Source organism: Marmota monax, unplaced genomic scaffold (assembly GCF_021218885.2).
Source record: "Marmota monax isolate L192 unplaced genomic scaffold, Marmota_monax_Labrador192_F-V1.1 WCK01_AAM20220418_F8-fsc00009, whole genome shotgun sequence".
NCBI lineage: Eukaryota > Metazoa > Chordata > Mammalia > Rodentia > Sciuridae > Marmota > Marmota monax.
In genome coordinates, this window is record NW_026694710.1 from 24,444,229 (window position 1) to 24,466,328 (window position 22,100).

At 56.4% G+C, this 22,100-nt stretch overlaps 1 protein-coding gene across 2 annotated transcripts in view; it reads right to left on the reverse strand.

Annotated features, from left to right (window-relative positions):
- Positions 1–4,114: 4,114 nt before the first annotated feature.
- Positions 4,115–22,100, reverse strand: part of Crmp1 (collapsin response mediator protein 1) — a 66,957-nt gene continuing 48,971 nt past the window's right edge. For both annotated transcript variants that reach the window (XM_046423543.1, XM_058572420.1), the window contains exons 7-14: positions 19,909–19,977; positions 18,457–18,577; positions 16,720–16,876; positions 16,084–16,225; positions 15,306–15,476; positions 9,187–9,366; positions 7,844–8,009; positions 4,115–5,098 (exon numbers count right to left, since the gene is read on the reverse strand). In XM_046423543.1, coding sequence (XP_046279499.1) covers positions 5,007–5,098; positions 7,844–8,009; positions 9,187–9,366; positions 15,306–15,476; positions 16,084–16,225; positions 16,720–16,876; positions 18,457–18,577; positions 19,909–19,977 — 1,098 coding nt within the window. In that variant the 3' untranslated portion in view covers positions 4,115–5,006. The remainder of the gene's footprint in view (positions 5,099–7,843; positions 8,010–9,186; positions 9,367–15,305; positions 15,477–16,083; positions 16,226–16,719; positions 16,877–18,456; positions 18,578–19,908; positions 19,978–22,100) is intronic.

The window sequence follows — 22,100 nt, forward strand, 5'->3', positions numbered from 1 at the left end:
CCATGGAATCCTGGTCCCCAGGCCTCTCCTGACCCATGTGGGCCCAATGTCACAGACACCTGTCAACCACAGCAGGGCCTCTTCTTCAGAGCCCAGGGAAGCGCACAAAATCTTCCTTGGGCTTCACAGGGGACGGGTGAGTTCTTCTCCCTGACACAGACCCCAAGGAGAAGTGTCCCTGAGAACATCCGGAGGCTCCCAGACCAGCCACACATACACCATGGAGGGAGGCCTTTCCCCGCAGAGAGACGCCTGCTCTTGAGAGGTTCCCGCCCCGCACAGTGGACACTGGGGAGGTCACCCCTTGTTTGGGGTTGGAAGCTGCTGGTAGAAAAATGGGTCGCGGATTTCAGACCCAAATCAGAGCAGAGCCGGGGGCCATGGGTCCGGAGCTCTTGCTGGCCCATCAGAGGAGAGCTGTCCCTCACAAGGCTCTGCAGCAGGGAGCCCCAGGCCAATGGTGCTGCCGACCACAGCCCAGCTCTGGGCACCTCCAGGAACTTGGTTCTCATGGTGCCCGGGCCCCACCTGCTCTTCACAGCTCCCCCAGACCTCGACCTCCCTGGATGCCTCTGTGACCATCCTAACAGGTGTGCCCAGGTCACAGTGCCCTGCAGTCCTGAGTAAACCCATGGATGTGAAGAGCAGCTCTGCTGTGTCACTCTGGGCTGATGGGCAGGTGCTATCCTGTGCATGGTGGGGTGTTTGGCAGCACCCCTGGACTTGACCCATGAGACCACAGGACCAACCCCAGGATGTCTCCAGCACTGCCCAGGGTCCCCAGGGTCATCATCCATGGGCTAAGGAAATGGATGCCTGTCCTGGCCAAGCCCAGGACGTGACAGCTGTGTTTCCACAAACTTCTAGAACATGATGGGCTCTGGTTTGCGGATTGGGTGGCTCAGGGACCCTGACTGGGGGATTTTCTGGGCTATGAGTTTTGCTTTCTAAAAACCTAAGTTAGACTCTGCTGGTGCAGGTGCGGCTCCTTCCTGGAAGCGGCTGCGCAGTCCTGTTAACTAACCTGGAGGTGGAGACCCTTCAGCCCTGGACGCGGGTGGGATTTCTAAAGTTACCCAACAGTGCCCTCTGGTGGCCTGAGGAGACGCTGCGTCGGTCTGCAGGGTCCTGTAGGCTGCTTGGCTTCCTTTGTGCCGCGTTCTCAGGGCACAGTTTGCACAGACATCACTTCTGCGTTGTCTGTCACAAGGGTCCTTGCACAGAGGTGCCCTAAGGCAGATGGTGCCTGTGTCCTGGATGCCCAGTTTGGTGGCATGTGTGCCCAGTGCAGACCCCACCCCCACCCCGCAGCAGCAGGACTGGCCAATTAACCCGAGATTAGGTCTCGGAAAAATCGCAGGCCAACTGTAAGTGCCGATTTAAGGACCACAGGCCCAGCCACACCTTCCCAGCTGAGGAGGCTCCCGGCTGCTCCCCACCCCACCCTGCAGGTGGCCTTCATGGCTGCCGTGGGTCAGCAGATCCTGGATGTGTTCTCAAGTGTGGCTGAGGTGAGGGGCTGGAGGGGTGGGCTGAGACAGGCAGAGGAGGATGGGCGAGGAAGCCCCAGGGTGCCCTCCACCGCCCTGGCCCCGCCATGGTGGCCTCCGGTTCTCAGTATGGGATGGGAGTTGCTATGGTGGTGGATGGAGGTGGAGCTGGCAGGGGATGAGGGTGATAGTGTCAGGGGCTGGTCACCTTCTCTGACGGTGGTGTCCTAGGACCTGAGCTGGGGACTCAGGATGCGGCCAGTGGGGTTCCCCTCCACAGACTCCTCTGGCCTGCGTGGTGCCAGAGCTGATATTGATTCCTCCTGAAACCAGGGCCAGGAGGGGCCGGCAGCCACTGCTCCAGAAGTCTCCCAGCACGGGAGAAGCTCTGGGTGAAGGACCTTCTAAACGCACATGGCACGGCCCACGCCTTCCCTGGGAAGAGAACGTGGAGGGTCTCTGTGCTTTTGTGGGGATAGTAGCTCTGCTCAGCTGTGACATCTGGCAAAAGGCTGAGCAGCAGCCTTTTGTCCACACTGTGACCGAGGTGGCCCGACGGCCTCAGGGGTGAGCAGCGAGCTGGGCGGCACGGGAACCCGGGACAACCCGGGCGCACGCAGTGGGGCGCACCAAGGAGGCCGGTTTGCCTCTTCAGACTCGATATTCGGTCTGGGGGTGAGGAGATGCATAAACCAACACAGGAGGGCCGGAAGTGGCCCTCCTGGGACAGCAGAGCTGACTCAAGTGTTAAGGACTCCCAGCTGGTGGGCCTCATGTGGTGACATGGCTGTGGGGAGATTGACGCCGTGGAAATCGGCAAACACCAGGCCAGGGCCCTCCAGCCCCACCCGCAGCCACATCTGTTTTCCTGCACGTCCCTGACCACCAGGTCACAGAAGGTCCATGTGGACTGAGACATGTATTTATCATTGTGATGGACGAGAGAGTCATTGCCACTGACTGGGGAAATGTGGGGTGCCCAGTAACACTGTGAGCTGTCACATGTCACGGGAAAAAATGACCCTGGGGACCCGCCCCTCAGTACACAGGAGCATCCTCCAGGCGGGGCTCATAGGCCTCAAAGTGAAAGATAAAACCTCCAGAAGAAACTTAGAGGACGACCCGGTGGGCAGCTTCATGCCCGCCCCTCTAGCACCCAGGGGCCAGGGCCCTGCTCCCTGGAGCCTGTGAGGCGCTGGCTGTGGGGAGGGAACCAGTGGCCGCTCCTGCAGCTTCCTGAGAAACTCAGGCCCCAAGACCAAGGAGACACAAGAAAACCACGTGCCTTGAAAGCCCTGCTCCAGCTCAGCCCCCAAGAACTGCCATGCCTTGCCAGACCCCGTCCCCTGTCCCCTGCAGCGGGGCCCCTTGGAGAGGCAGGTGGTGGGCTCCAGGACCAGAGGGTCAGGAAGAGGCCCCGTCAGTCTGTCTAGGGAACAGGATGTCAGGACAGATCCTGCTTCTGCTTCTCCCCCCCGTGGGACTCGGGCCGTGAGGCCACAGGCAGGTCCACACCACTGCCACCAGCTGCACTCTCCGGAAGCTTCCTCTGCAGCCCTTGGACAGTCCAACTGGGTCAAGATCGAACACCCGTACTGCCTACGTCCATTCTTGACCTCTCTGAGCCTTTAGCTTTGTCTCAAGAATCTGCAATGGACCCGCGTCAGCACCTCTCTGGACCTCACCAAGGTATCCTCACCAAGTTGAGGGGCGGGGAGGGCAGGGCCACCCAAAGCCATGGCCTCCAGGGACAGTCAGGCTCGGGAGTTAGGGGCTGGAGCCTGGGCTCTGACACTGTGATCTTGGAGAAGCCATTGAGGTCCGACTTGGACCTCAATGAAGAAGAAGCCATTGAGGTCCACTATAAATGGGGTGCTATGGTTTGGTACAGTTTGGGTGTCCCCAACGCTTCAGGTGTTGCCATGTATGCCCACTGTGAGGCACAGAGAGGGCGGAGACCGTCCCACCATGGAGTGCAGAGCCATGGCCATCAGGAGGTGATGAGATAGGAGAAGGGCATGGACTCATGTGAGCTTTATAGGAAGAAGGCAAGAGACCAGCAAAGCGTGTATGTCCTTCCGGTCCCCGGCCACGTGATGCCCTGCACCACCTTGGGCCAGCCAGTAGGAAGGCCGTCGCCAGAGGAGGCCCGTCAGCCTAGCACGCCCCACTCGACTCAGGAAAGAACTCCTAAAGTTGACTGTCGAAGACATCCCATTACAGTAATTAGAACAGACTCGTTCACGAAAGTCACAGTCACACTGCACACAGCCCGACTTGGAGCAAGCGCAGACAGCTGCAGCCTGCGTCCTCATCGTCATCATCCTGTACTTACAGCTCGGGGAGGCAAGCACCTTTGCCAAGTTTTTACTCCTCCTTAGAACGTGTGTGTGTGTGTGTGTGTGTGTGTGCATGCGTATTTCCTGGGAATGGAGGGAAGAGCCCAGCCGCTGGCCATATCCCAAATCTTCCCATCCAGGGCTCCCTGTCTAGACCGAAGCCTTCGGAGACAGCTCTCCTCCCTCCCTGCCTCCCCCAGTATCCTGAGCATCATCCACCACTCAGTTATCCCAGGGCTGCGGGACCCCAGCGCTTCACCCAACCCAAGCGAACACGCCAGCCAGGTCGGTGGGTGGTTTATTTTATTTTTTCACAAGCTTTGAATTCAGAAATAAGAGCCACGATTAGTCAGTTATTAAGTAAAAATGGGGGTGATTGATTACAAAGGAAAACTGTACAAAACTTTAAAAATCTGACTGCCCCGTCGACCTCCTGGAGGGACCAGGTCGCAGGCAACCCGGGGGCAGCCTTCAGCACACCGTCACTGGCCCCGTGGGGACGCAGACCCCTGTGAACCTGGCTGGGTCTCAAACCCAGAGCTGGCTGAAGAACACACGGACTGGAAGGGCATCGTGGTGAGTCACAAGCGCCACAGAGACCGGCTGACGCAGGACGGGGAGGGTGTTTCTTGTGACCAAGGGGAAGGCTTCCCTGCCGTTCTGAGAGCCACAAACCTCGACGGGGTGGGCTGGGGTGGACGGGCTTCTCTCTGGTGGGCTCGGGCGGGGGCAGTGAGGACACAGCTTCATCTTAGGAGTCCGGGAACTGCCCCGAGGGCTGCGGTCCACATCAGTCCCTGGCGGTGTTCCCGCGGACACTCTCACGGGCTCGGGTGCAGAACGCAGCAACATGCACAGACTATCCTAGAACTGCTACAAGGGCGCAAAGGAACCACCGCTCAGGGCATCGCAGAGCCGTCGGAAGTGGAGGGGACAGGACAAGAGGATGCCACACCTGTGGTTCACTAGGGAGGGGATGAAAACACCATGCTGAGGTGACTCGGAGGGACGCGCAAACACACCACACTAGTACCACTTCTTCCTAAATAAAAAAGGGAAGAACATCATTCGGTTTCCCCCGTATCAGCACCAACTAAAACCGTGGGCTCCAGAAACATGGACAGGGAGAGGATGGGCACGATTCCAGAATCCTTCACTCGCTGTCCGCTCGTCCACGTCAGCCCAGGCTGGTGATGTTGGAGCGGCCGCCAGGGGGCGCCACGATGCGATGGCCGGTACGCCTGGGGTTGTTGTCATCTATCTGGGCACCTACAAGAGACAGAGCCATCACTTCTGGACGAGATCTGCTAACCTCAGCTCAACTTGCTGATTCTGAAGGCTGAGTGTTCTGCACTGTCCCCGCCTGGTGCACACTGTGTTCTGTCTTAAAATGTCCAGGTCACCTCTGGGCAGCCTCCCGGGCAACCAGAGCAGACCACTCTCTCCTCTCCCCTCTCAGTCCCTGGGTCACCCTCCTACAGCCCTGTCCACCTTGTGCATTTTCTTTTCTGGCTTCCCCAGGAAAATTTGACATTCTTGAAACAGGTGAGCACCCACTTTTTGAGTGCCTACTGCGTGCAGGCACAGGCTCAGTGCTTTAGCAAATATTACTGTGTTTGGAGCACATGACAATACAGTGAGGGTGTGTTTTGTCCCCCTGTAGAGGAGGAATCGAGGCTCAAGGTGCGCACCTTGAGGCATAGCTAGCGGCAGGGAAGCCAGGATTCAAGGCCTAGCTGGTCTGTCTCCAAAGTCCCCACTCCTCTGCATGGTATCCCCTGCTCCTAAAGTACTCCATGGATGGCGTGGGTGGGGGGTGGCTACATAAGCGTGCATGGGCGTGTGCAGGAGCACATTCATCATCCAGAGCTGGTTTGCCCCTTCATTTGTAATGGGCAAATCTGCACGTGGGAGCAGTATTTTGTTTTAAATCTTCAAAGCCAACTTCTAATATTACGCATTCTCTTTCAGTCAAACACAGATTTAAAACTCCAGCAGCAAGCCCCATTCCTGGCACTCAATAAATATTCACTGAAAGAGAACAGTGAGCAATGTGTAGGCTGAAATGTGGGTGCTGTGACGCAGGCCTGAGGTCCAGTTGGAGACTCAAGTTTTAATACAGATGATGCTTTGATCTTGGGTAATTTGAAATAAGTCATCCCCCTCACCCCTTGGCCTCATTTCCTTTTCTGAAAAACAAGATCATCAGTCCAGTTGAGGCCCCTCCTGTGACACTATATGGCCTCTCTATGTAAGCCCTAGGAGCCAGGCTTAGAGTACTGATTTTATTTTCTCCCATGGTTCCACTGGTGGACGCTTGTCTTCCTGGTAATTCACGAATCTGCTCAAGGGTCAGGAATCTGGAGTCAGTCAGCACGTAATACACCTTTCCTCCTCATGACCATCTGTGCCTCGCTGGTTACACGTCTGGGATCTGACAATACTCACTGGACAAAGGACACTGACAAACCATGCTACATCTGCATAACAAGATGCTCTGCCAAGATGAGAGGCCCTCTGTGAAGCGGCTCCTGGTGCTAAAACATCTAGGCACTTGTTTCCAAATGATGTCACTCATCAAGCTGCCGTGAGGCTGGCCAAGGGCAGTGCTGGGGCTTCAAAGAGGACCGAGAGCACAGCAGGGAAGGGAGGGTGTGGCGGGGCCCTTCCTACAGCCTTCTAATTTCTTTGCTATCCTTATCTAAAAGGAATTCCCTACGCCTGTAGTTGTCCAAGGTCTAATTTCCTCCCTTGAGAACAGAGGTCCAGTCTGCCAGGTCCTTGAGAGGTGTGTTGTCCTCAGTGGCTCTTCCCAGCATCAAAACAGTCCCTGCACTGTGGACTGAGCATCCAGTGAGACACTGGAGAGGCATCAGGGTCCACTCTGTACATCAGTGACTATCTGTAAACACTGGAACTCGTGTGTAGGCAGCTCTTCCGTAAGAGGCTCGTGGAGAGGGAGGTGGCCTTGGGGCCCCGACTGCGTCATCAAGGAGACCTACTCTGGGCAGGGAGGCTCTGCCCCCACAGTTTAAACTGATGATTCATCGTCTCCCTCCATCCTTCCACTGTTGCCAAGCTGGTCCCCTTTCCAGACGGGAGTCGCACACTATGCCTCGTGAGCCCCATTCAGCCCATTCGTCACCTTGGTTGTTTGTTTCCTCAGTACTGGGGAGGAACCCAGGGCTCTGCACATACTAGGCAAGCGCTCTACCATTAAGCTACGGCCCAACCCCTTTTTATGTTATGTGAGACAGGTCTCATGATTACAGGGATGTGCCACCACGCCCGGCCCACTGCCTGTGTTTATAGGGCTCATGAGCATTTTTACATCTTTAAAAAATGGTTGCAGTTTTAGTAGCTATTTAATACAACCACTGGAGTTTTGCCTGTGACTCACAAAGTTGGAAATATTTCCTATCTAGCCCTTTAACAGAAGTGTGCTAACTCCAGATCTGAATTATGGCTGTCCATGTATCACCACCCTGCTTCCTGGCACCCGCACAGCGGGCGCTGACACCTCCCAGTCTGTGGACAGTTCCCATCCATGGCTCCCAGCGTGCACGTGGGCGCCCTCATGTGGCCGGCTGATGAAACAGCAGGCACATGCCCCAGCGCCTTTGAAGCACTGAATTCTGGGATCTTGACATCAAATTTTCTGGGGCCTCAGTTTCTTCTCTAAATAGGAAAAAGATCATGTACCACACAGGCGATTGTGAGGATAAAATAAAACCACAGAAGATGGCACTGCTTCCTCACCGCGGCGGACTGCCCAGCTCAGCCCTGCACCCACATTTCACTCACCAGGCACAGTGCACAGACCCCAAGGGTGCTTGAGCACGGGGCCAGTTTTGGAGCAAATGTTCATAAACAAGGTCAGAAACAACCTGCTGCCCCCCAAGGACCTCCCTGCCCACGCTGCCTGCCCAGGACAGGGGAAGGGTGCCCCTGCCCCTGCGCTGCTCGCCTGAGGAGCAGGAAGGTCCCGGTGACCGGGGGGACCCGCGCGCCTACCTGACAAGCTGAAGTTGGACTGGTGGAGGTTCCTGATGGGCGGCGGCTGGTGTTTGGAAGGCGAGGATTTGGCAGAAGGAGCCGGAGTGGCATATTTGGGTGTAGCTGGCACCTCGTACACGGGACCGTCGTACATGCCCCTGGAGACCCCTTGCAGGGCAGAAACCTAGACAGAGGGAGCAGGTGACCCCCATGGTGAGCACATGCCCTCCTGTGCCCCCTGCTCAGACTGGGCTGTGCCCTGCCGCAGGACAGGAACCTGAGGTCCCAGGCCTCATGTACACGTGTGCACACACTCACCTGAGCCCCACTGGCCACACACACACCACACTAATGCACACACATAAGACACGCACCCGCATGCTCCTGGACACGGGTATGCTCCCGGGGATGCGAACAGGCACTTGCTGGCTCTGCCTCGCTGCTTCCCCAGGCCTCACATTCCCACCTGATGGCAGCATCTGTGCAATGTGGTGTCTCTGACCTGGCACGGCCCCTCGTGGGAGACGCAGGGGGCCAGCAGGTGGATGGGGAGCAGCCCTGGGTGCTGGGGTTCTGGGAGGAGGGGTCCGGACTGTTCTGTGGAGCAGCAGTGGCGAAGCCACTGGTGATGCCATTGATGAAGACCAGGGAGGGGGGAGCCCGCACACCCCCAGCACACTATGCACGATGCACGCACACACACACATGTTCATACGCACAGACACACACAACTGGCCCTCCTAGTGCACAGCCTTTGCTGGCTGCTGTGGGAAGCAGGTTGCCATGGTGATGGGATGTGTGGCGGGGAAACCACCACAGAGGGTCCACCTGGCTGTGAGTTTCCCCTCTGGGCCGCACAGAGGTGGGGACAGAGCCCACTCGGTGCCTGTGCCAGGACCTCCCAAAGTCAGGGCTGAGTCTTCAGGACGGAGGGAAAGGCAGACGCAAAACCTGACAGAAAGGGGCGGAGGAGCCAGACCCGGAGGACACGGGGCTATTTATGCCCAGCAGATGGCCTGGCCTGAGCGCTGCCCAACTGTGTGCCTGGTGAGTCCTGCACGGCTCTGGGCCTCAGGGTTCTGGTCCGAGAACTGAGGCTCCCGATACCTCCATCAGGGGCGAGAGTCCCCAGAGGACGCAGGTCGGAGCCCAGAGCAGCTCAGAAGTGTCCCTCCACAGCCCTCCCGTGCCCACAGTGCACACCTCTTTACAGTTTGCACGGCCTCATCTGGACCTCACTGCTGTCCTGAGACAAGAACCTGCCTGGATGGAGACAGGGGGGCACACGTCTGTGAGCTCGCTCAACTCCCCAAGAAAGTGTGTCGTTCTGACCCAATGCTGAGTCCCCCAGACCCGCTCACCTTGTTCCTGATCTTGACGCGCTGGTAGAGGTACTCGGGGAAGGGCTTCCGCGGGATGAAGCGGCCCACGCCCTTGTTGACGTTGATGTTTCCGTCTTCGAAGACGATCTTGCCCTGGCTGATGACCACCAGCGGCGAGCCGTGGCACTCCATGCCCTCGAAGATGTTGTACTCCACGGCCTGCGAGCCAAGAGCACAGCTGTACCCACCGTGGCTCCAAGGGTTTTCTCCACGGGAACCCGTCACGGAACAGCCAGGTTGCCTAACCTTAGGTCCCAAGCATTTCCTGGGGTCCTCCCACTCCCAAAATACCCCTGTCAGGGCTGGGCACTGTTCCACCCAGTCACACAGCATGTGTGACCCGCACCTTGTCCCGGGGCACTGAGCCTGCTGGTGGCCTTGTGTCATATTGTCCTGGGGCTTGGTGACTGAGACTGGTGTCCTGGGAGTTGGCCCCGGGCAGCTCCACCTATACTGGGTGTTCTGTGTCCTTTTTTAAATTACTTTTTTAGGATCGCTCTCTAAAATTTAATTTACTAGATCAAAGGACACAGGTTGCATATCACCAAACCATTTTCCAAAGGGGTCAGACCAAGTGACACCACCAGGCCATGGGGAGGAGGCAGCTCATGTCACCCCAGAGCGGGGTGACGTCGTGCTGTTGTTATTAGGTAGAAACGCCCCTTGCTCTCCCTCCTCCTGAAGGGAGCCTGGACCCTGCTGGCCACCGCCTCCAGCCGGCTGCTGTCCAGCGTTATTTTAAGTAGGTCATGTGTGTGGTTGAAAAAAAAGAATCAAATAGGGCAAAGGAAATTCATTGCAGCGTCTCTCTGGCGCTGCTCAGAGGCCAACACCTTGGGGAGCTTCTTGGTCCCCAGGCGCCTCTATTCATGAACCCCTGCCTCACGCAGGTGCTCCACCATTTTTCAGGTGCGCCTTGATTTTTCTCCTGAGCCCAGAGACCGTCCCACATGCGCACACACATGATCTGAAGCGCTCCTCCTGTGCTGTGAACCGCCACACCGCGTCCCATGGACACACCCAGGTTCCACGGAGGGACAGCGACATTTCTGTTTCTGCTAAAGCAACAGTGAAGTACACTCGCTGTAGGTGCCCCACCCACGGCGTGCCTGTCTCCAGATGTGGAGCCCGGGGTCAAGGAACGTGGGTCTGCGCCCCTGGTGGATCTGCCTTCCAAGAACAGCAGCACTGGGTCCCTTCCCCACCAGCACCCGGCCAGCACCCAGCCAGCTCACCGGTTCCCAGTTCAACCACTTTGGTATCCTGGGTCAGGGTCCCTTGACATCCTAGTGCTGTAGGCAGGTGAGATCAGGCCTTTCTAAAGATCAGACACCATTTCTACATCCCTCACGGGGCCACTTCTAACAGTCTTTTAACACTGCTCTGATGACCAGGTCTTGGTATTTTTCCTCATTTCTAAGTACACATTAGATGGTAAAGAGTCTCTCCTGCATTATGTGTGGGGCACTAGCTACTGTCTTTTTTTTTTGGGGGGGGGAGTGGGGTACCGGGGATTGAACTCAGGGACACTAGACCACCGAGCCACATTCCCAGCCCTATTTTGTACTTTATTTAGAAACAGGGTCTGAGTTGCTTAGTGCCTCACCTTGCTGAGGCTGGCTTTGAACTCGCGATCCTCCTGTCTCAGCCTCCTGAGCCTCTGGGATTACAGGTGTGTGCCACAGGCCTGTCTTGCCCACTATCTTTGGTTCTCATATAAAGCAAATTTTTTTGGCCATATAGAAGGTTATTGATTTGGGGCCATATAGAAGGTTCATTTTTATGTTGTCAGTGGTCAAAAAGACCAATGTATTCCTTTATAATTTCTAAGTCTCATGTCTGATTTCTTCTTCAGAATTATCGTTTTTAAAAGGGATGCTTTCTTTTTGTTCCTTTCAGTTTTACTTCAATCTTTGATGACTTTGGAGGTTTTTTTGGTTTTATTTTATTTTTTGTGTGTGATAATGAGTGGGGCAGAGGTCAAACCTTCTGAGCTGCTACTCTAACAGAATTGGCTGATAACTATTTTCTCCTAACTAATTTTAAGTGCCTCCTTCATTGGAAACCAATTTCTCATCTGTGGTCGGTCTACTTCTTGGCTCTCTCTCCTTTCACACAATTCCATGCTGTTGGGATCACTGTGGCTTTGTAATATGTTTTTATATCTGAGATGACTGACAGCCCTACATCAACATTCCCTTTGTCCAGAAATACTTTGATTATTCTAACGTCTACCATCAAGAAAAAATAACCCGTTGAGATTTCTGATGGGATTACTTTAATTTACAGCCTACATTAGAAAGAACTGCCAAGCCCACTATATTGAAGCTTCTTAGTGTACAAGTCCTTGCATTTACGCAAGTCTTATAACAGTTTTTTTTAATAACGGACCACCTGATGGTAAACATTTTTTTAATATTCATTTTTTGGGTTTAGGTGGACACAGTATCTTTATTTTTCTGTGGTGCTGAGGATGGAACCCAGTGCCTCATGCATGCTACAAGTGCTCCACCACTGAGCCCCAGCCCCAGCCCCTAAAGCCGTTTTTCTAAGAGCAATTTTACTTCTATCAGAAGCAGGAATTTCATTTCCATTCTATTTTCCAAGATGGTTTTCAATTATTTCTAAGGAAAGCTATCGATTCTTCATATTGACTTATCATCAGCTGACAGACTCTCCCATAGATCTGAGGACTGTGGGGGCTCACAGGGGGTTCCAGGCCACAGTGGCCCCTCCACAGGGCTGGGAACGCGCGAGGCATTCTGGGATGACTGCTGCCCCCAGAGACAGGCACCCCTGGCTTTGCATTCAGGCTGCTCCTCCAACTCTTCCCGGCTCCCACAGCGCCCCTGCTGGGCAGCAGTTCATAACCGCAGAAGCACAAACAAGGACACTGCCGTCACACAAGAAGCTGGCCACTCTCCCACCGGCTGACAGTGGCCACCTACACCTGCATCCAGAGGGGTCCGCTGCTCCCACTCAGTCCAAGGAAATGACCCACCATGGCGGTGTTCAGGCAGGGATTCTATACTTTAGGACTGCACAGAATTCCGCCTGCTGTCACTTCCTAGCTTAAGGTAGTCTGTGAACAAGTTTAAGAATTCGCATAGTACTAAGGACCATGACAAAAGGTTTGCCTGCCCATCCGAGAGCCCCAGTTCCCCAGAGCCCTCCTATGGGTGCTGTTGTGAGGGGTCTTCTACTTCCCTTCACAAGCACCGTCTGCTGATGGACACTTGGATAGAATGTGGAGCGGCCGGGAGCCAAGAGGATTCACCTTAAATTCGCCTTGGCTTACATGAGCCCCTAAACATGCCAAGCAAGAGCAGCCGGTCCCAACGGGTCACATGGGCACGATTTCATTTATGAAGTGTCCAGAATAAGAAAATCCACACAGAAAAAGTAGGTTAGTGGTCGCCGGGGGCTGGGAGAAGGCAGAACGGGGAGCCACCATTAATGGCCACAGGGTTTCTTTGGGAGCAAAGAAAACATTCTGGAATTAATTATGACTGCAGAACCTTCTGCAAACAGTAAACCCACTGCACCGGATGCTGTATCTCCAGTGTCAAGGTCTTGAGACCCACACTCTATGGGCACCCAGACGTGCATGTGACCCTGTGACGTGCACTTGGAAGCAACCACATTTTGTACCAAGGTGTAAATAATAGAAGTTATAGTATTTTTACAGGAAAGATTTTAAAAAGTTAATCACTGTGGTGTGTAAAAAGTGGTCTCTTTTTAGTTGGTAAGAGTAACATGTTTTTTAAAACCTGAAAGTAAAGCTAGGCTCTAGCTCGGCTCTTCTCAGCCCACGTTCTGAGCAGCACGCCCTTACTGCAGTGCCTGAGTGTCCTTGCCTCAGAGAAGGGGACATACAAAACCCTAGGCCAAACTGCCCTGGAATCCCAAACTGTCCTGCTGTGAGGGAACTCAGGACGGGCCTGGCACGGGGAGGAGACGGGTTCCGGAGTTTACCTGCTCTGGACCACACTTCCCAGGTGAGGAGTCCCAGGCATGGGACTTACTGCTGCGGGTTGGACAGGGAGGTAACCTCATTGGAAACGGGGTCGCTGGGGACGTGACTGGTTGAGAGGTCACCCTGGAGCAGGGTGGGCCCTGAATCCAATGGCTGGTGCCCATGTAAGGAGAAGCCTTGTGGGGACAGAGGCTGAAGGTGGAGTAAGGACACACCCCCATGCCCAGGAACATGGAGGACAGCTAGGGACACCAGACGCTCAGGGCAGGGAAGGGTCCTCCCCAGGGCCTTGGAGGAGCATAGCCCTGCCAACAGCTTGATGCTGCACCTCTGGTCTCCAGAACAGAGAGAAGACATTTCTGTCGAGTAAGCCACCCCGTTGTGGCACTTACTAGGACAGCCACAGGAAGCCAACGCACTTCCCCTGGCTGTCCCTCTTCTTACTTATGAGTGACACACACCTCACCTAGAAGGCGGCTGTGAGGACAATGAGACGATGCATGGAAAGCACAGGGCACAGACTAACGGCAAAGTCACACTGGCTGGGTCACGACCACCCTGGCACCCGGCCACTGACTGGCATGACCTCACGAGAACCCAAGGCCTTCCTGAGCCGCCGGGTGTGCTCCCGACAGTCCTCACCACGACCTTGGGGAGGCGACATCCTCTCAGGATTAGGATCACCCTGGGCAAGAAGTGGCAGCTCCAACAGTCAGGAGGAGGTAGGGGTGGAGGGTGCACGCTCTCGCCTGTGAGACCTTCTGGAACATTCTCCCACGGCCACTACAGTGTGCACAGCCTAATAAATGAAGGTACATCTGCATGCCCTGCAGGGCCGTGGGTGTACAGAGCAGCGCGCACTTCTCCCAGCAAGACGACCTCAGCCTTATTTCCTCCTGGCTCTGATCCGGGGAGCTGGAGGGGGAGCCTAGGCGTGTACCAGGGGGCACTGCTTATCTTGAGAATGACCCTGCGTTGGTGAGCTGGACAAGACCACGATCAGCTACCCAAACCTCTGCTTTACACGCGATGCCTCTAGCAGCTGAGCAGGGACCACGCCACGAGCTGCTGCAAGTGGTTCCTGTGGCCTCCTTAGGAGACTTGCCCCCATGCACCTGGCCTCATCCCTCGCCAGGGAGTCACCCAGGGGCAGGGAGGATCCCACAGCAGACCAACACTGTGCCCAGCTCTGCTTCGGGCTTGTGCCTCTAACAGACTGCAGTGTGCCTCTGAGTGTGCCTTTGGACTGGAGCCCACAGAGGGTGACTCAGACTGGGTGCTGGAGGCAGCACCCTACTCCACCTGAGTGGGTGCGCTGGGTGAGCAGAGAAATCCAGAGCATGTAAGATGCAAAACAGAGACAACCCAAACCACAGGCTTGGGATGCACACAGAACACGGTATGCACCCTGAGGCTGTGCTCAGACACGGTGCCCTTGGGCCAGCCCTTCCTGCTGCCGAAGCAGCAGGCCACAAGGCTAAGTGGGAGGTTCTCAGGCACCCGGTCAGCTCCTTCCCAGTTTGACAGTGTGTTAGGGTCTATAAACAAGTCAGGATGGCGCCTGGCATTTTGCCAGAGGGAGTGGTTTGTGAAGTAACACCAGCGAGCCATTAAGTGTGGAGATTCCTTATTGGTTGACTGCTGTATCTAGTTTATGTTAATTAGATAAGCTGTGTGGAATGTATATATACCCCTCCTGTCCTACAATAAACGGCTCCCACTCCTGCTGTATCAATGTACACAAGTTCCTCGTCACCCCCCCAGCTATTTTGCCCAGCCAGCCGGGCTGCGGCAACAGTGGAGTTGGAGAGAGGGTCGTGGGCCTAGTAGTTCCCCTCTCTGATCCCAGTGGCGCACCACATGGAATTAGGAGCAGCAGCGTCAGAGGGCTGAGAACGCACCTGTGGGAAGGGGCTGGGGGTAGGACGTCCCCGAGATCTCAGGAGCAGCCTGCTCAAAGCCCTCCCTCAATCTCTCCAATTGGAGGGGAAATTTGAGTGACAGAGTCCTGCTAGAGGACAGAGTTGAGAAGTTCCCAATTCATTTTTAACCAGATGCATGTAGAATGATCTTGGGGACGAACTCCTCAGGCAGCCAGAGGCGTGGGGGGGCCAGGACTTACCGACTTGTGACTCTTGGCTGTTATGGTCTTCACCTTGTCAGGGTCCCAGATGACCACGTCAGCGTCGGAGCCCACGGCAATCCGCCCTTTCCTCGGGTACAAGTTGAAGATCTTGGCTGCATTAGTGCTGGTCACGGCCACAAACTGGTTCTCGTCCATTTTGCCTGTAGCCTAAAGGAAGAGCCCCCCGATGAGCAGACAAGCCTGATGGGCAGGCAGGAGGGCAGATCTGAACCCGCGACAGGGTCCGCACGGGTTGGCCAAGCTCTCCTCCCCCACTGAGAACACGCGCCCTCCGAGAGGGCAGGCCTGGCCTCAGAGCAAACTGAGTGATGCTGCCGAGAGCCTTGTGCCAGCTGTCAGTGTCACTGGGCCCCAGGTTCAGTGAAAAGAAGACCTGAGTTCAGGTCACAGCTCACAGTGACCCGGTTCCTTCTGCAATAAGAACTCTCGACACCCACTTGGCACCCCAGCTTCCAGCCCCACGTGCACATGCAGAACCTGCAGAGCCACCTCTACGGAGCTACAGTGTGGCTCACAACCAAACAAACCTTCCTCATCGTTAGTGTGCCCAGGACCACAGGGACACGGGGAACGCAGAGGATCTGGAGGACTTGTGCTGCTGCTTCTCATGAGCAGGTGTCCCTGTGCCCCCTGCACGTCTGCCCCGGTCTCCAGTAAGGAGGGTGAAGAGTCTGGAGTGCACAGTGCCCTGGGCCTTGCTGGGCCAGGCAGGGGGCTTCTAGAATGTTCCTGGGGAAAGGTGGGGGCACCTTACCACTGCCTTGTCCCAGACAACTGTCATCCGCTCCTCGATGCCGTTGACGCCCTCGGGGATCAGGGTGAAGTTGTCCTTGCCCACCGCTTTCTGGGCAGTGCTGTAGGGACAGTGGCCGCTGCCTGTGACCTGCAGGTCTCCACTGGAAGGACACAAGAGGGTGGGGTTCAGACCTGGGTTCACTCCCAAGGGCCAACCCCAACTTCAGTCACCAACGGAAGCCCCGGGAGGGACCTAAAGCTCAGGAGGCTTTAGGAGGAGACCTCTGAAGGACGCGCCAGACGTGGTGAGCTTTACCTCTGTATAAAGAAAGTCCTGGGCGACTGATAAGAGGTGCAGAGACACACAGGCGGGCGGTGAGCCCAGAGCCCGCGCCCGAAAGCCTGTGTGTCAGGAGCCCCATTCACAGCCCTGGCCTCGCGTCTCTGCCCCACAGGACATTCACCCCTGCCAGGGACTGACTGCCCACCTGAGCCACTGGCCACAACAGAGGCTCGGGCCCCACAGCCTGTCGGGAACCGCACTGTCCCCAAGGAGCACCACGACCAGGCCTGTCCACGCCAGTCTGACCCAGTCTGCACCTCCCACCCAGCCACCCTGTCCCCAAAGGCCCCTGGCTGCGCCCCGGGCTCTCACCAGGCCAGCAGGGAGGTCAGGTAGTCAGGCGTGGTGGGGTCTGGGCTCAGGGGCGGGGAGGTGACAAACGCCGCTGCTTTGGCCCAGTTCTTGCTCCAGTAGTGGGTGCCGTCGGTCCCCAGGCTGGCAGCAATGGGCTCCCCGAAAACCAGGGGACCTTGGGAGGGACGAACACAGCGAGCATGGTTACCAGAGCAGTGCCCACAGGAGGGGCAGGTGCAGGGGGACCCTGTCAGGGCCACCCCTGCCAGGCGCCACCTCGCACCTGCCAAGAGCTCTCCAGAGACTCAGTGGCCGAGCCGCCCAGAACACGCTCGGGGGCCGTCACCGACTTTGGCATCTGAACACTGTTATCTCCTTTCACAGAGGGACAGAGGCACTGAGGTCCTGGGGCCACGGGACCAGGGGTTTCGCCCTCCCCTCTTCCTCCTATCTGTCCCTCTGAGCTTGGTCCCCAGTGTCACAGTGTTGACATGGTGGGACCTCTGAGAAGTGTGTGGGGCCGTGAGGGACCCGCCCGTGTGCACGGAGTAATGTCTTTCTGCAGAGCCTGGGCTGGTTCTCTGGAGGCCAGAAAGGGTCTCATGGGTGGACTGGATACCACGAGATTGGGGCTGGCTTCCTCAGCTCACTCTCTGGCTTCCCGTCTCATGTGAGCCCTCACAAGTGTTCCTGTCCAGAGGGGCCTTCATCAGAAGCCAACAAGATGGGCCACCCAATTTGGGGGTTTAAATCTCCAGAACTGACTGGGAGCTAAATAAACTTCTTTTCTTTATAAAATACCTAACCTCAGATACTCTGTTACAGCAACATCATAAAAAGACTAAGACACGGTCCTTCCTCATCCTTGATCTGCCGCTGCTTGGGCACCACTGACCTCAGAGGCCTGGGAGCCACACTTGGACTCCTCTGAGTCTCTGCCAAGAATCCCCAAGCCCATGATGGCCTGTGGAGCAGCCTCCAGCTGTGTGAGCTCCGGCCTTCACCCCATCACCCTCTGTTCAGCCGGCAGGAAGGGAACGAGGACCAGGAGCTGGCCAGGACATGGCCTGACACCTACTCAGCACTTGACATGCCCAGGCTGCTGCCAAGGCTTCACTCAATGGCTTGAAGGGCCCCTCTGAGAGGAGGAGACAGAGGGTCAAAGAGGTGAAGGACATCCACTCTTGGAGCTGGGCAGCTGACGTCCTAAACCAACGTTGTTCATATGCTGGGCATGCTGTTCTCAGGCCCCGGCCCTGGGAAACCACCTTCCTCCTTCCCCAGCCACAGCTGACCCTCTTCCTATCCCCGTGGACCCCGGGGGTAGGAGCCAACCATGAGGCCCAGCAGGGGGACTGGGAGGCCCAGCCAGGGTGACGTGCTCAGGAAGTGGACCAGAAGGAGGTCAGGCAGGAGGCAGGGCCTCTACTACCAGCCTCGGGAGGACAGCTGCCAACGCTCCACCCACGGCCTCTTGCCCTGACAGCCAGGACCATGCCCAGCCCCAAATGAAGAAGCCGAGGCTCAGGACATGCCAGGGACTTGCCCGAGGTCACCCAGGTGGCACCTGGCACACCCAGAATCACACCTAAAACTGACTGCATGCACGGGGTTCTGCCTGCCCCTCCCCGTGTCCCCTCCACTCCTGAATGGGCTGGAGGCCCCGGCTCCCGGCTCCCGGCTCCCGTCTGGTCCTGGATGTAACTGGGCCTGTGGGACACGCAGGGCCCCTCAGGAGGCCCGGCCACCGCATACCCTTCTTCCTGGCCAGGGTGATGATGTCCGCCGCGCTCTTGCTCATGACCTTGGTGATATACACAGGGCAGTTGATCCGGCCGGCAATGGTGATGGCCCGGAATACAGCCTCAGCCTCCAGCTGGGGACAGCAGACACAGGGTCACGAGAGGGAGGCGGGGGAGCCTGCCCCACCCCAAACTCCCAGGGCTCTGTGAACCCGTGTCCTCTGACTTTCCTCAGGCAACTGTGGCAGAAGGGAAATGTACCAAGTCAAGGGGTCAAGTAGAGCAGCTGTTCTTAAAAGAAGGCAGAGCGAGTTTGGGTGGAGGGTCGGAGGCCGACTTGAGCTCCTGTGTGTCTGGGAGAGTTCTGCACCCGCTAGGGCGAGAGGCGGCAGACAGAATCAGGAAGCCCAGGAGGTGGTCTGTGGTATGCGAAGGCTGTGCCAAGAACATGCCCATGTCCACCCACCCCCTGCCCACCCTGCCCACCGGCTCACTCCCTCACCAAGTAAACCCAGGAGCACCCGAGGTCTCTTCGGTCTCCACACCCTCCAGCCCGGCCAACGCGAGTGGAGTCAGCCAACCCGAGGACTGGTTGGTTGGTTTTTGTGGTACTTGGGACCAAACTCAAGGCGCTCAGCCACTGAGCTACACCCTCAGCCCTTTTTATTATTAAATTTCTCGAGAAGTCTTGCCAAGTTGCTGAGGCTGGCCTCAAATTTGTGATCCTTCTGTCTCAGCCTCCCAAGGGAACATCACACGCATGCGCCCTGTGCCCAGCTGTACTTCTTTTTCTTTTTAGGGTGGTGTGGCTCCAGGTGGGCCCTGCTGGAGTCTGACACCTGATGGGGCCCCACCTACTCTCAGGGGCAAAGCCATTGGTCACAAACCCTGATGTGGCAAGCACATTCAGGTGCAATAAAAGCTTATGAACCTTGTTTCTAGTCCTGTCCTGATGTCCCCATGGGCCAGGAACACACAGCTCATGGCCTGCTCACTACTCCTGTGTGTCTCCAGTGTGGAGAAGGGCCAGGGCTGGGGGAGGTTCAGGACACTCGTTCGTGACTTCCTAAGGGCAGAGAAACACACTCAACCCGTGTCCCAGGCACATGTACCATCTGGGCCTCCCTCCACACACAGCCACCCAGGGGACCCACCCATTTCCACCTTGGGAACGCAGTGGGCAGGGTGGCTGTCTCCTGGGGCCAGGCTTGGGGCCCGTGGCTCCCCCTCCCTGACACCCAGGGCACAGTCCTTGGCAGACTCTTATCCAGTTTGGACACTGAAGTGTGTGCAGGGCCCGTGTGGAACTCCTGGACCCGGGAGAGGCAGGGCCTCTTCCTGGCCCTTGCTGACTGGCCTGCGGCCTTCCCAGGAGGGAAGGGAACAGGAGGAGCTGGACGCAGGCTGGGTGCAGCAGGAAGGCCATCAGGATGATGGCAACGCCGGGGACACGCCAAGTCCTTACCTCTTCAGGTCTGCTCAGAGCGTGGCCCTCGGGGCCCGTGATGCCCATCTCTAAGATTCGCTTTTGTTCCTACAACAGAAACAAATGAGTCAGCGATAGTGGATGGTCAGAGCTGGACTAAGTTGCTCCTCTAACCTCCTGCTAGAGGGACAGGGCAGCTGAGGCCCAGCAGGCGTCCCTGAGGCCTAAGAGCAGGTGGGGTGAGCCACGGCCCTCCCACTTCATCCATCCTTTCACTTTAATCATCCTTTCACTTCAATAAGCCCCCACCCAGCACACCTGGCTCCGCCCCACAAGCCTGGCTCCACCCCCTACCTGGCTCCACCCCCACACCTGGCTCCGCCCCACAAGCCTGGCTCCACCCCCACACCTGGCTCCACCCCACAAGCCTGGCTCCACCCCACAAGCCTGGCTCCGCCCCACAAGCCTGCCTCCTCATCTGCTTTAATCTCCCAGGATGTTTGAAGGAAGCAGGGTGCTGTGGTGGGAGTATGGTTTGTACCACCAACACTCGCATGGAGACTTGGTCCCCAGTGTGATGGCGTGGAGAGGTGCTGAGGTGATTAGGTCCCCAAGAGACAGGAATGCTTTTCTTGTGGGAGTGGCTGCCGCTCTCAGGAATGGCTTCATCCTTGCAAGGACGAATGTTATCAAGTGAGCCTCCCCAGGCTGTCCTGCACGCGAGCTGCCAAAGACCGGTCCCCATTCCAGTTTGCCACCCTGCACAGAGGGGCACGTGGCCCGCAGCAGAAGCTGAGTAGTTGCTGGCACCATGTTCTGACCTCCCAAAATAAACTTCTCCTCTTTATACCCAGCCTCCAATATTTCATTACCACAACAGAAAATGGCCGAAGAGAAAACCAGTACCAAGAAGCGGGGTCACTGCTATAACGATGCTGGCAAATGTGGAAATAGCTTTGGAATCAGGTAATGGTCAGAGAGTGGAAGAGTTCTGAGGAGCCAAGACAAAGACACTGTATACACTGTGTTTAGGTGACTGTGGGGACTGGGAGCAGGGGAAGGCGGGGAAGGTGGAGCCCTAGGGGACATGCTGAGGTCGTGCCTAGACCACCGTCCGTGGGCACTGGACGGTAACAGCCACTCCAGTGAAGCCTCACATGGAAATGAGATGGCCTTGGCCACCCCTGCTATGAGGGAGCAAATGTCTAATGGTGTCTGTGCCCCAGGACTCTACCCAACATGGAACCCAAGGCACAAACGAGAATTTCTGGCTGAAGAATTTTCTAAGCCAAATTAAAAGGAGCTGTGAGGTTCCTTAATCTCAATCACTAGGCTGAGATCAGGAAGAAGAAAAAGAAGCTCTTTAAAGACTGAATTTATCACTGTAAAGGGAAGAGAGCATAAAAATTTGGAAAAATCACAGATCATGTGACGAACAAAAAGCAGGTTGGAGATGGCAAGTGTGGCCCAGCTCCGAGACTGGCACCAGGAGAGGAGGGAGGTGCCCAGCCAGACCTCGGGAGGGCCCAGAGGGATCTCAGAGCTCTCCTAGGATTCCCCTCAGCACAGGCTCGAACGCTAGGCCCTTAATGGCAGCAGGGGTGAGCCGTCCAGGGCAGCACTGGGCCAGCCAGGGCTCAATAGGCCAGTGTGCTCAGGCCACCGCTCCAGAGGGTGCAGGTGGCAAGCCCTGGGGTCTGGTGGTGCTGACTCTGCAGACGTGCAGAGTGCAGGCTCTGCAGGGTCACAGTGCTCCTGGGGACGTCAAAGACGAACCACTGCAGGGCCCGGAGGGAACCAGCCTCGAGGACTGAGTGCCACAGAGGCTCCCCACAAGGCAATGCTCAGTGAGCCTTGGGAGGGGGCCTTCACCTCTGGATCCTGGCACGGAAGTGCCAGTGGGGACCTGTAACATGCCTGGGAAAGGCACAGGCACCTGGCCAACCCCAGGGAGCAGCCACAGGGCAGAAGGGACTGGTGTGCCTAGGAGAGGCGCATGGAGTGGAAGACCATCTTCCAGTTTAAGATTCATTATCTTCCCTGCTGTTTTGGATTTGCTCTGAGCCAATGACTCCTTTCTTAAAAAAAAAAAAAATATATATATACACACACACACACACACATACATATATATAATATTACGTATATATTTTATATATAATTATATATGTGTATTACATATATAAATTTTAGTTGTAGTTGGACACAATACCTTAATTTTTTACTTATTT